Below are 12377 nucleotides of genomic sequence, written 5' to 3' on the forward strand. Positions count from 1 at the left end.
GAGGGTCAATGTTTTTGCTGTGGTGAGACATTTCTTCGAACCATTGGTGTCCTACCAAGAATTTGAGAGTTATGATCTTAGGGGAAGATGAACAAGAAGGTGAAGGAAAAAATAATCATATAGTGAATATTTTGAGTTCAGAGGATATTATTCCAGATGGAGTTGATTCTATTGAGTGTCAAAATTTTAAGCTTTCCTTTTGCTCAGCCAAGGGATTGAATCTACAGTAGTTCAGCTATTGTGTTGGCCAAGCACTTGCATTCAGCTTGAGTGCTGGATCTAGGAACTGATGATTGCTTCTTGTACCACTAGGAGATGAGAATAGGCCCTAAGATTATACAAGATCATGTAGATATCCTGTTATAACTATACATGTGTTCTACTCTAACTGGCAACTGTCAGTTCTAGCAGAATGTAACAGAATTTGACATGCTCTCTTTAGAGAGATTATGACATTTTATGATCTACACTTGTTTTTTTTTCTCCCTTTATTTTTTTAAAGTATTAACTGTTCTTTTTTAGTTTCTTCATTTTAGTAAACTTTGTCCATCCTTTTAGGGTCTGGTATAATTTGTTATATCTATGTTATTTGTTTATATTTTCAGCAAAAGCTGGCTAAAAGAGAAGCTGGAACCATAGATAGAAGTCAGGACATAGCTCGGTTACAAGAGTTCTACAAGAGTTATAGAGAGAAGCATAATGTGGATAAATTACGTGAGGAAGAAATGAAGTTACGGGAATCTGGTGCTTTCAGCCGGGATCTTGGCGAGTATGTATTTTGACTGAAAAAATGGCATAACACTCATTTGGATTATCCTGTGCTTCCTCTTTCCCCCTCCTGTTGGGGCACCACCTGCCTCAAAATAAGTTATAAAATGTGTCTGATTGTTTTTTTTTTTCTGTGCTCTTTCATTTTTATTGTGTTGATTGCTTGTGATGGATTTGCCCCACCTAATGGGATAAAGCTTGACTTTGTTATTTACAATAGAATTTAACAAGTTTGATAATTGATGTATCATGCTTTTTGTGTTTGTACATTGAGTTCAGTCATTAGGTTTTGTAGTTGAGTGGTAATTTAATTTTTTTAATTGCGGATTTTGTATAAAAAAATCTTCAAATTATTCCAAAACTGAAAATTTTCAAGTCATCCAGAATCTCTTTCATATGAAAGAAAGTGAAGCATATGTATACATACCTGTAATATAAACATTTAAAACTTGTTAGAATGAAGCTGATCCTGTGTCAGAGTCCCAGCAAAACTATCCAATTTAGAATATACTTGCTGTGATGTCGTATTATTGCCTCAACCTCAATTAGTAAGGTTCAGAGGTATATGCCATAACTTATGGCCAAGAAGGGTAGTATTTTTTAATTGAGCCAATAGATTGTCCAACCCATTATAATGCTGTACTCTGTTAATTTGGATGATAGGAGAGTTTCATTAGTGTGTTTATTTGAAGGTTTACAAAGTCATTCCTATGAAATTGAACTTGGAAATGTGAGTTTCCGGTGTTTGTTACAAGTTTTAAAAATATATTCCTGAGTATTATTGACTTCTCGAAAGTAATATTGACTTGTTCCCAAACAAAATATTCAGCTCCATGTGTTTAGTACGCGAGTTAACACAAGATTGTGACCAAGCAATAGTGCTTTGGTTATTTTGAAGTATTGTAGGAGTACAGAATTTAGGAGTTCACTGAGCAGAGATTGTACCCAGCCATCTTAAGTGGCACTCCTTGTTTTGAAGCCAAGGTTATCAATGGTGGAAGGCTAAAATTCCCTATGTAAACATGCCATTGCGGCCTAAATAATTATCAACTATCCACACACTCGCGTTCAAAATAATTATCAACTGTTCCTCCTTTTTAATTCTTTCTTTCTTCCCTTTTCAAAATTTCATTGGTTATCCAAAATAATTGCTCACTACATAGACTTTGTTCACAAACTTCTTTTATGATCTGCGATCTCTGTCATGGCTTTTAATTTATACATGCTACATGATTTGTGTTGATTATGCTCATTCCTTTTCACATTAAGTGTTTTCTTCTGAATACAGGTTGGAGCGCAAGACTGTGAAGAGGAAAAGGGTTTTTGCTACCTTAAAGGTTTTGGGAACAGTACTTGAGCAGCTGAGTGAAGAAATTCCTGATGAGGTTGGGTTCTTACCTTCTGGGCACTCTTAATAATATAAAGGATTAATTGCACTTTTTGTGCCCAAAGTTTCACAATGTCGTGAATTTTTCCCCCATGTAGAAAAACCGCCACAATTAAGACATTGTGGCAGTTTTTCCTTTGAACCGCCACAAATAAGACTTTTTTGTCATTTTGTGATGATTCTTTTCCATCAATTGTGGCGGTGTTTTTACGTGGGGGCAAAATTCGTGGAAAAAAGTTGGTGGGCAAAACTTGCAAAAAAAAAGTTCAGGGCAAAATCATGCATTGTGAAACTTTGGGGGAAAAAAGTGCAATAAGCCAAATATAAATTAACAGATTCTTGTTTTGCTTATTGTTATGGATTATTTTCTTTGAGGGAGCATTTTTGTCTATTCTGCTAATGAGTTGGTTTGTGATTTTGAGAGGATTTTCCTTTTTCAATATTTCTTCTCTTGTTTCTTTGAAATAGTTCACTTTTATAAATAAAAGTGAAAATAACAATAAAATGTTTGAGACAGATCTTTTAGGGGAACTTTTGATAACTTTGTAAAAGAGGTGGTGATTCGTTTATAGACTTGTTATTTTCTTTACTTTGTATTAGAATTGATGATCATCCCCCACCCCCCTCCCCTCCCTCTTAATTTTGTTATTTTTTTAAATTTGTTTTCTTACCTTTCTTTCTTTCTGTTTTTTTTTTTTTTTTGCGCAGCAAAAATAGATAATATATTAATTGAGTACCAGAGGTACTAGATTTACAAGTAAAATATAAGACCGCAGGCTGATGGTTTCATTATCGGACTAATGTAATCCTAATAGAAACCAAAGCCTAGATTACAAGTGACCTGTATTTTGCAACTATGCCCTGTACTGTCATAAACTAATACACAAATCCTGATCTAAGGTTGCTGGACCAGTGATTGTAGCTAATGTTAAAGTCCTTCTCTAAATTCCGTAGCCACGTCTACAGTAGAAAAGATGCATCATCCATGATTTTATTAGCATCAAATGTGTCATCGGAGAAGATTATCTTATTCCGCTGCTGCCATATAGGGGTGGGAATAGGCCAGGCCGGTCTACAGGGGCCTACGACCTGGCCTACATAAAGCCTGACTTGAACTGGCCTATTTAATTAAAAGGTTAGACTTAGGTTTTTTTAAAAGCCTATTAAATTAAATAGACCAGGCTTAGGCTTATTAAAAAACCTTATAAGCCTGATAGGCCGGCCTATATATATGTATATATATTTATATTATTTTTTGGGTACAATTAAATTTTTTTTTTAAAACTATCAGACTTTGATTACATATTACTGCTCCATAACTTCTATTCCTATAATCAAGTAAGACTTTAATTACAATTTAGGTGTGAGTCATGTGCCCCTTTATATTTCTCATTATTTTTATTGGCTTTCCTATTTCTGTTAACGTTTCATTTTTCTTTAACTTTCCTATTACGTGCCTACTCCAGAGCAAAGGGATATTAAAGATTTAATGTAAAGAAGGCTTTTAAAAAGGCTATCAGGCCAGGCTAGGCTTTTAAAAAGGCCAGGCTAGGCTTTTAAAAAGGCCAGACTAGGCTTTTAAAAAGGCCAGACCGAGCCAAAATAAAAGCCTTTGATAGGCTATAGGCCAGGTTCAGGCCTCAAAAATTCATTGTAGGCTAAACTCAGGTCTTTCAAAGCCTGGCCTGGCCTATTCCCACCCCTACTACCATATCGACCATGTAAGAGCCAACCACCACCACCTCCACCTGTCCCCCCTAGCTCCCTGAGTCACACCATGTATATGTTGTAGGAAATGTTGTTTTGGGTTTTGCGGGAAAGGGTCGACATAGTTCACCCAAGACAACAATTCCCACCAAAGAGGAATGACTTTGCTACAATGGAAAAACAAATGTTTTGTGTCCTCCTCCATGCTGCTACACAACACACATCTCCTATCATTTATCTCCACCTGTCGCCTATGAAGGTTGCTTCTTGTGGGAAGCCGATCTCTTAGTAGTCTCCAAGCGAAAACTAATATTTTATTCGGTACCTTCATGTTCCACAATTCTGCGTAAGCTGTACCTTCTGTCACTTCTGATGGAGCCTCCCTCATGGCGAGTTATTGGGAAAAATCCTCACCCTATGAGCTAACTCTTGGGGTTGAGTTAGGCCCAAACCTACATTCTAAGATGGTATTAAAGTCTGTCTTAGATCCATTAAAAAGAGTCACACACCATATTATCCACGCACCAAGCCCAAAAAGTGCCGGGCTTGAGGGGGCAGTGTGTATTAGGAAAAACCTAAGTTTCACGTCAACTAGAGATAAAGCCAAGATAGAGTATATAAGTAGGAGACAACCCTCACCATATGAGTTAGCTCTTGAGGTTGAGTTAGGCCCAGACCCGCATTCTAACACTTGTTTTACTCTTTTCTTAATTATGTATGATCCCTTGAATACCAGATATCTTGCTGTATGACGGAAGATAGCTACTTAGAATATTTAGTGTTATCAAACTGGATTTCTGTTGGGGGTGGTGGGTTTATATGTTTTTTTTTTGAACTGCAAATATAATTTCTGTTGGGGGTGGTGGGTTTATATGTGGTTTTAGCTGGTGGTGTTGAACTGTGTCTGATGAAACCATTCTTTATCCAATATATTTTCCTGTTGAAAATGTTCTTGCACCAATGAATATCTTTTTATTGCATTATGATAAATATAAGCACATGTTAATATACAACATTGCAGTAGTGCTGAGTTTTCTATTATTGCATGGTTAAAGGATTTTGAAATGGAGACAAAGTTGCTTTATGAAGGAAGGCAGTGTTTGCGGTGTTGGTATATTTTTTGCACATATTATTTTCAGTGTATCTTTTTAGCAGAGTGCTAAAATTTGTTGGGTTTAGCATTTCTGATATAGTTCCTTTTGAATTTTTTCTCTTGTGTTTGTTTTTTTTTGGGTGTAATTAGCTTCATAAGGAATGTAGACTTTTTAAGTTAAATGATTGTACATGTGAGTTGGAGCTTTGAAGCATGTTTTATGTTATTACTTTGACATCACTCGTGCAATCAGAAGCAAATTTTCTGAACTTCATTGTATATTCGTCTGTTTTTTTGTTACAGCTGAAGCGAGTCATGGACTCAGATTCTGCATTGACAGAGGATCTGGTTGCGTACAACATCATCCCGTTAGATGCTTCCTCTTCAACAAATGCTATTGTTTATTTCCCTGAGGTTTGAGTTACTTTATTCAAGATCCCAAATTTTTGCATATTCATGTCTACTTATTATCTGAGAAAAATGATTGTTAGGTGCAAGCAGCAGTTTCAGCTTTGAAGTATTTCAATGGCTTGCCGGAGTTGCCTAGGGGCTATTTCCTTCAACCTACAAGGAATGCTAACATGTTCGATTTTTTGCAGTGTACCTTTGGATTTCAGGTCTGTAAACCATGTTTTCTGTGTGGTGTCGTGTCAAGATTGGTGTGATTCTTTCAATTGTACAGAATATTTTTGGGTTCTCAAACAAAGTTTTCTTTATCTCTGCTATGTAGTGAAACTATATTGTCATATTTATTAGAATATGCTAGTTATGGTGGGTTAATCTTAGTATTTTTTTTTGCTCAGCAAAAATAAATATATCATTAATAATGAATAGTACAAGAGGTACTAGGGATACATATATAGGAGTAGATATATAGCTGGTTCACGTGTATACACAGACCCAAGCTAATATGTATGAAATTCATAATTACAGCATCACCCCTTCCCTCCTAGTTACTGAATGCTTCCTTTATGTTAGAAGACCATTGGTTGAAGTGTATGGCAAAGTCCTTCTCCATGGATTTGACCCACGTCCAGAGTACGAGAATTGCTTCATCCAATATTTTACTTCCATCAAATGAATGATTCTGGAAAACTATTTTATTTCTGTGATTCCAGATTATCCATGTTAGAGCAATCCACCAGCATTTCCATCTTGTAAGCTGCTTTCCTTCTGCTGTCCCTGCTGTATGCTGCAGGTAGTGGTCCCTAGGGTTTTGCGGCAGTGCTGTTGCCAGGTTGACCTAGGAGAACGACTCCCACCATAGAGGTAGGGACTTGCTGCAGCTGAAAAATAAATGAGCAGCCTCCTCTTCCTAAAGTCCACATAGTGGGCACATCGAGTCATTTACCATCACCTGCCGTCTTCTAAGATTCATCCTTGTTGATAGTCTATCCATGATTAGCCTCCATGCAAACATAGCCGCTTTACTTGGAATTTGTAGCTTCCATAGGTCCACGAAATCAGAGTCATGGTTTGCCCCCGTTAGCTTTCTCCTTATTAGGTCATACCCACTTTTTGTTGAGTAGCTCCCGCTTTGATCGTGCTTCCATATCCAGGTATCTTCCCTATGAGGCTGAACTTGCTGCTGTGAAATTTCCCCAATAAAAGTGTCCGCCATTTCTACTTTGGAGTCAAATAGATCCCTCCTCCAAGTGAGCTTCGATTCCCATCCATTGTTGTTGATGCTCCCCATTTGCATAATGTTTGCGTTTTGTTGGCTTGATATGTGGTACAACCTTGGGAATTTCTCCATTAGTGGCATACCATTATCAGTCCAAGGATCCTCCCAGAATCTAAACTTTTCACCTCCACCCACCTTCCAAGCGGTTTCCCGTTTGATTACTAGGTTTTGCTGCTGCTGATGATTTCCTCTTATGCCTTCCTCCAATGCCCTCCATCCACCATACTTTGAGTTGATTACTTTTGCCCATAGCTCCTCCTGCTTGTGAAAGAGGTCCCAACGCCATTTCGCCATCAAAGCTGAATTGAATATCTTGATGTCTTTAATTCCGAGGCCACCTTTGTCTTTTGGTTGACATACTGTCTTCCAATTGACCCACGCAATCTTCCTATGCTCTGATCCTCCTCCCCAAAGAAATCTTCTCTGAATGGCTTCCAATTTAACTATTATTTTTGAAGGCATCCTGAAAAAAGAGAAAAAATAAATAGGAATTGCTGTTAGGACTGCATTTATGAGAGTCACTCTTCCCTAAAGGATATGTGTCTGTGTTTCCAATTGGCTAGTTTTCTCTCACTTTCTGATAAGCAAAGAAAAAGTATACCGTTCATTGAAGTTTTCTAGCATCCCGACCAACTGAAATGCAATGCTTCCGAACCCTATCACTCCTATTTCCAGCAGCATTTTTAGGAGGCACAGGTACAGAGGAGTTTGGAATTGGGGTTGAAGTCATTTTAATGATGGTGTAGAACAGAGCTGTGGGTCTGCTGTAAACAGAATCACACAGATGGTGTGTGTGCTGCAAACAGAATCACAGAGCCTAGAGAAGAGTGCAGTCCACACAGACAGAGAAGAAAGAAAACTATCGCGTGAGTGGAAGAGACAAGTCACAAGTGTGCGATAGTTTTCTTTTTAGTTGAAAAAGAAAGAGGGCGGTAATTTTTGGTTTTTTGCTGAAGGAAGAGCGGTAGTTTTTTTTTTTTTAGGTGGAAAGGGGGCGTGAGAGTAGTTGGATGGAGAGGGAATAGTGAAATTGGGCTTTGGGCTTAAGTAATTAGATTTTTTTTTTGGCTGAAGCTACTCTGGTTGAAATTGGGTTGCAAAACCTTGACCTGCAAAAACCTCCAAAGTCCAAACTTACTCGCAAAAAGAACTGTGCGTAAGTCTCAATCTTCCATGATGATCCCGTTGATTGCGACCCAACTGCGATGCCAAATCAGAGAGGGTGGAGAAGATCATAATCTTGTACGATCTTGCGCTCTAGAATGTGATTTTGACTTGGTTAAGACTCCTCACAACATTCCAATTTCCGAACTCATTTTATTGAATTAGCTGAGATATGTGCTGAATGAAGCTAGTACAACAGCTATTGTAGTTCTCACTTCTCAGTATCACCAAGTCCCTACTAAATTGGAAGTCTCTATTTAAATATTCACCTTGAATACAATACTATTTTCAAATGGGCAAATCATGCAAAGTAGAGAGGCAATAATGAAAAAAATTAAAATCCTTCTAGAGTAGAAAGGAACATCTCCCACGTAAACACCCCAAAAAGATGATGCATGTATAACAACCAAAGGTAACCATTGTTTAATTAAAAATCTCCTGGAATAGAATGGGTTAATGGATTCTCTCCATTGGCATTTTCACTGGATGAGATTCTGGCCCTTAAATAAATTTTGTTAATAAAATATGTTTGATTATAAAGTGAAAGTTTTAAAAAATAAATGGTGAGATTATCACACTTTACAATCTCTCATTTTTCTTCCCACATGAGAGGATCCTTTTCCCTAGAATGGATTGTAGATATTCCTAGATTGGCTCCTCACCCATTTTGATACCATACTTGCTCTAAATTTAAATTTATTGGTGCCACTGTTTTGTGGTTGAAAGCTGTTTCATGCATTGATATTCTTGCCGAGTCCTTTTTATTCTGTTGCTTATAATTATAACTTGTTGCTTCCAGAAAGACAATGTAGCTAATCAGCATGAACACATAGTTCACCTGCTTGCAAATGAGCAATCTCGACTAAGAATTCCAGAAGGAGCTGAACCCGTAAGTCTTTTGATTTTTTTTTTTTTTTAATTTGTGGATCGTTTGTTTTATACTATTATTGCATTGAAAAATGTGGGCTATGGGCTGGGATGTTTTGTTAGATAATGGTGTATAGTAACATGATTAGTTTCTTGTTGAGTGCTTTATTTGCATATTATATCATTTACTGAGTGAAATGAGGGAAGTAGATATTCTGAACTCTGAAAAAATTGGACTGCGGGGAAGTTTTGTTGTGCTCAAGGCTGAAGCAAAATTTTCACTTATTGAATAATGATTGAGAGTGGATGTGTGCAATGAGGAGAATGATGCTAAAAAAAATTGTTTTTGACATTCCAATGGTGCTCACCTCATTGGTGTATTAAAGGGCATAATTGTTTTGTTCATGTGTGCATGCGTGCGTGTGAGTATGGTTTAATTGAGTTTTCCAATTCTCAAAAAAAGTCTCATCAGATAACAAACGGTGAAGTATCCCATTGATCAACTCCAAACGAAATTATGATGTGCAGCATTCACTATTACCCTGTAACACTGCAATCTGAAGAAATTATGCCATCCTGTACTTCCAATGTGGAAGCCTCTCTAAAGTGTATAAAGAGTGACTGCTTTAAAATTAGAAGATATTCCCTCCATACTGAAATATAAGCAAAAAAAAACTAACTCATCCATCAAGAAAATTCGTTAACATCATTTAATGTTGATAGTCTCAATAAAAAAGTTAATTCATTACCTAAAGTGCCCTTGACATTTATTGCATAGGACAAAAAGAGAAGATTGTTGGAAATAAAAGGGTGTTTTGGAAATACTATCATTAAATAGGAGAGTTAGTTAAAATTTGCTTATATTTTAGTCCAACACATTGATTTTTTTTTTTGCTTATATTTCAGTCCGGAGGGAGTACTTCTAAGCTCATTCTATTCTTAAGAAAGTTGTCTGTATATAAATGTTTGAATAAATGGGCACTTCTGTTCAATTAATCCTATCTACACTGAATTCTGTGTATATATTGCTGAGTTCTGCTTACAAAATGAAAGACTTGAACGTTAGACTTCCAAATGGTTCCACAAAGGGAAAATTTTCAGCTTAAATAAACTGATAAGGAAAATTGTAAAATGACTCACAAGATTACGCACCATAAGGATTAACAGTTTGGCTTGATATTCTTTCCTATATCTTACAGATTTGTCACCCAGATGTTGACATTCATTTTTTTTTTATGTATTTCTTTTCCAGAAATTGGATGAAGTTGCCGTGCAGGAAATATTCCTTAAGTCCCTTCAGAATTACATAAAGTGGTGTGATTATTTAGGCATTCAGCCTGTTTGGAGCAGGTACTATCCCTGTTTTGTTTGAAAAATTATTGAAATTTACTGGTATATGGTTGCTAAGACTGAATGGGAGTATAATGGTTCTTGTGCAGTTTGGAGGCTGTCAGTAAAGAGAAGAAATTACTATATGTTTCTTTGTACTTCCTAATATGGGGTGAAGCCTCAAATATCAGATTTCTACCAGAATGCTTGTGCTACATATACCATCATGTAAGTTAATTGAACAAGTCTGAGTCACAGTTCTTATTTTTGTTTTTTGTTATTTAAGATTTTGCTTGATTTATTGATATTGGTTGCAGTAACTTTGCCATCTTATAGGATTTTTCTTCTTTTTTATTGACCTAAAATTTTGAGTTAAAGTTTCAGTGGTAAAGAAGATATCAAGAGTGCCTTGATAGTGACAAAATTTTCAATGTTGTCCAATATCCCTTCTTTTTCCGTAGTGTTACGAATGATTTATTTATTTTTAAATATAAGTGCACTTTTTTGGAGTACCTCTGGTACTAGATTCTATAATATATTATATCTTTGTCTTCCAAAAAAAAAAAGTGCACTTTTTTGGAACTGCCATAATTTTTCATTGTTATATAGTTCGATGTGAACGACATTTTTTCTGTAAATGAAAATGAATTTTGTTCTAATAGACTGTCCCAGAGACAAAAGTGAACTGCAAATAACTTCACCTTCCTAATTACATTACCTGCTATAGGATATATACTCCTAACACATAACTTAGACCGGTTATTTTCTATGCATGATTGTCATCATGCAGTTTCAATTACTGAATTGCTTCCTAATAGATTTGCTATCAGATATATACTCTTAAACCCTAATACATAACTGCCGGCAGTTATTTTCTACAAATAACTGTCATTTTACAATTTCTAAATTCTAATACAGAGCTCCTCTCTCTTTTTTTTTTTTTGGAAGGCAAAAAGTATATATATTATTAGAATAATCAAAACAGTACAAGGGGTACTGGATGAAAGAAAATACAAGGCACCTCTGGTGCTGCCCTCCAAAAGAAAACCCAAGCTAACCCAACAAGAAAGGCTACCCCACACAGATTAACCAAAGGATTCCGAGATATTGGAAGACCAGTGGTTAAAACTAGTGTTAAAACCTTTCTCTCTAGCTTTTAGCCAAGACCAGGCTAGGAACAAAGCATCTTCCATGACTTTAGAGGAATCAAAAGGTTTGTCCTGGAAAATCAGGAGGTTCCTATGCTGCCATATGGTACTAGTTAGAGCAACCCACCACCCACACCATGAACTATGGTTTATATTTGCTCAAAACCCATCACAAAATTGAACAAAATGGCTTGCTGGAGTAGCCGGGAGAGGTCCCACAACCTGTATCCATCTCATGGATTCCCACCACAGGCCAATTATCCTTTTACAGTTGAAAAAGAGATGACCCACCTCCTCCTGCTCTTGGCCACAGAGAGGACAAACAGCCTCCTGGATGATCAAACTTCTTCTTATGAGGTTGGCCCTAGTGGGGAGCCTATCTTTAAGAAGCCTCCAAGTGAAGACTGCAGCCCTTGGGGGGATTTTCAGCTTCCAAATTAATATTGAGGTTCTCACATCAGAGGCTGGAGTAGAGGGGTTCATCATTAGTCTGTAAGTTGACTTAGTGGAATACACACCACTAGGATCAGCTTTCCAAATCATGATGTCCTTCACATATCTCTGAATAGGTATAGAAGTAATATCTTCCATAAAATTCACTGCTAGGTCAATTTCATAATCAAATAAATTCCTCCTCCACTTCAAGTCCCACCTCCAATTATCCTGAGAGAATTTGCCCATCATTGAAATGAGGTCTGATTGCTGCCTATTGATCAGAAACAACTGATTGTATTTCTGTTCAAGAGTATAATCTTCCCCTAACCACTTATCTGTCCAGAAGTTGATTTTATCCCCACACCCAACCTTCCAACTCATATATTGGTGGAAGATGCTGTGATCAGACTGATGATAAAACTTCCTTAGGTCCCTCCACCAGTAGGAATACCCCCCCTTGGACACAAACAGACTGAAAATCAGACCAGCCTCCATACTTTGAATTAATAATTCTAGCCCATAGCTGCTGCTGATCAGAAGCTAAGGCCCATATCCATTTGCCCAACAAAGCTATATTGAATTTGGAGATATCTTTGATCCCCAGACCCCCCTTAGTCTTGGGCAGGCAAACAACCTCCCATTTTACCCAAGGAATTTTCTTATGGTCATGGTCTCCCCCCCACAAAAAATTCCTTTGCAAGGCTACCAATCTATGGACTACCCTTTGAGGAATCTTGAAAAAGGATAACAGATATATTGGTACAACATTGAGGACAGAGTTTATTAGAGTAATCT

At 36.9% G+C, this 12377-nt stretch overlaps 1 protein-coding gene across 3 annotated transcripts in view; it reads left to right on the forward strand.

Annotated features, from left to right (window-relative positions):
- The window catches only part of LOC114403203 (callose synthase 9-like), a 63724-nt gene that overhangs the window by 6617 nt on the left and 44730 nt on the right, over positions 1-12377 (forward strand). For all 3 annotated transcript variants that reach the window (XM_028366006.1, XM_028366005.1, XM_028366007.1), the window contains exons 5-11: positions 606-769; positions 2057-2153; positions 5259-5369; positions 5447-5572; positions 8603-8692; positions 9923-10020; positions 10110-10227. In XM_028366006.1, coding sequence (XP_028221807.1) covers positions 606-769; positions 2057-2153; positions 5259-5369; positions 5447-5572; positions 8603-8692; positions 9923-10020; positions 10110-10227 — 804 coding nt within the window. The remainder of the gene's footprint in view (positions 1-605; positions 770-2056; positions 2154-5258; positions 5370-5446; positions 5573-8602; positions 8693-9922; positions 10021-10109; positions 10228-12377) is intronic.

Source organism: Glycine soja, chromosome 20 (assembly GCF_004193775.1).
Source record: "Glycine soja cultivar W05 chromosome 20, ASM419377v2, whole genome shotgun sequence".
NCBI classification, from domain to species: domain Eukaryota; kingdom Viridiplantae; phylum Streptophyta; class Magnoliopsida; order Fabales; family Fabaceae; genus Glycine; species Glycine soja.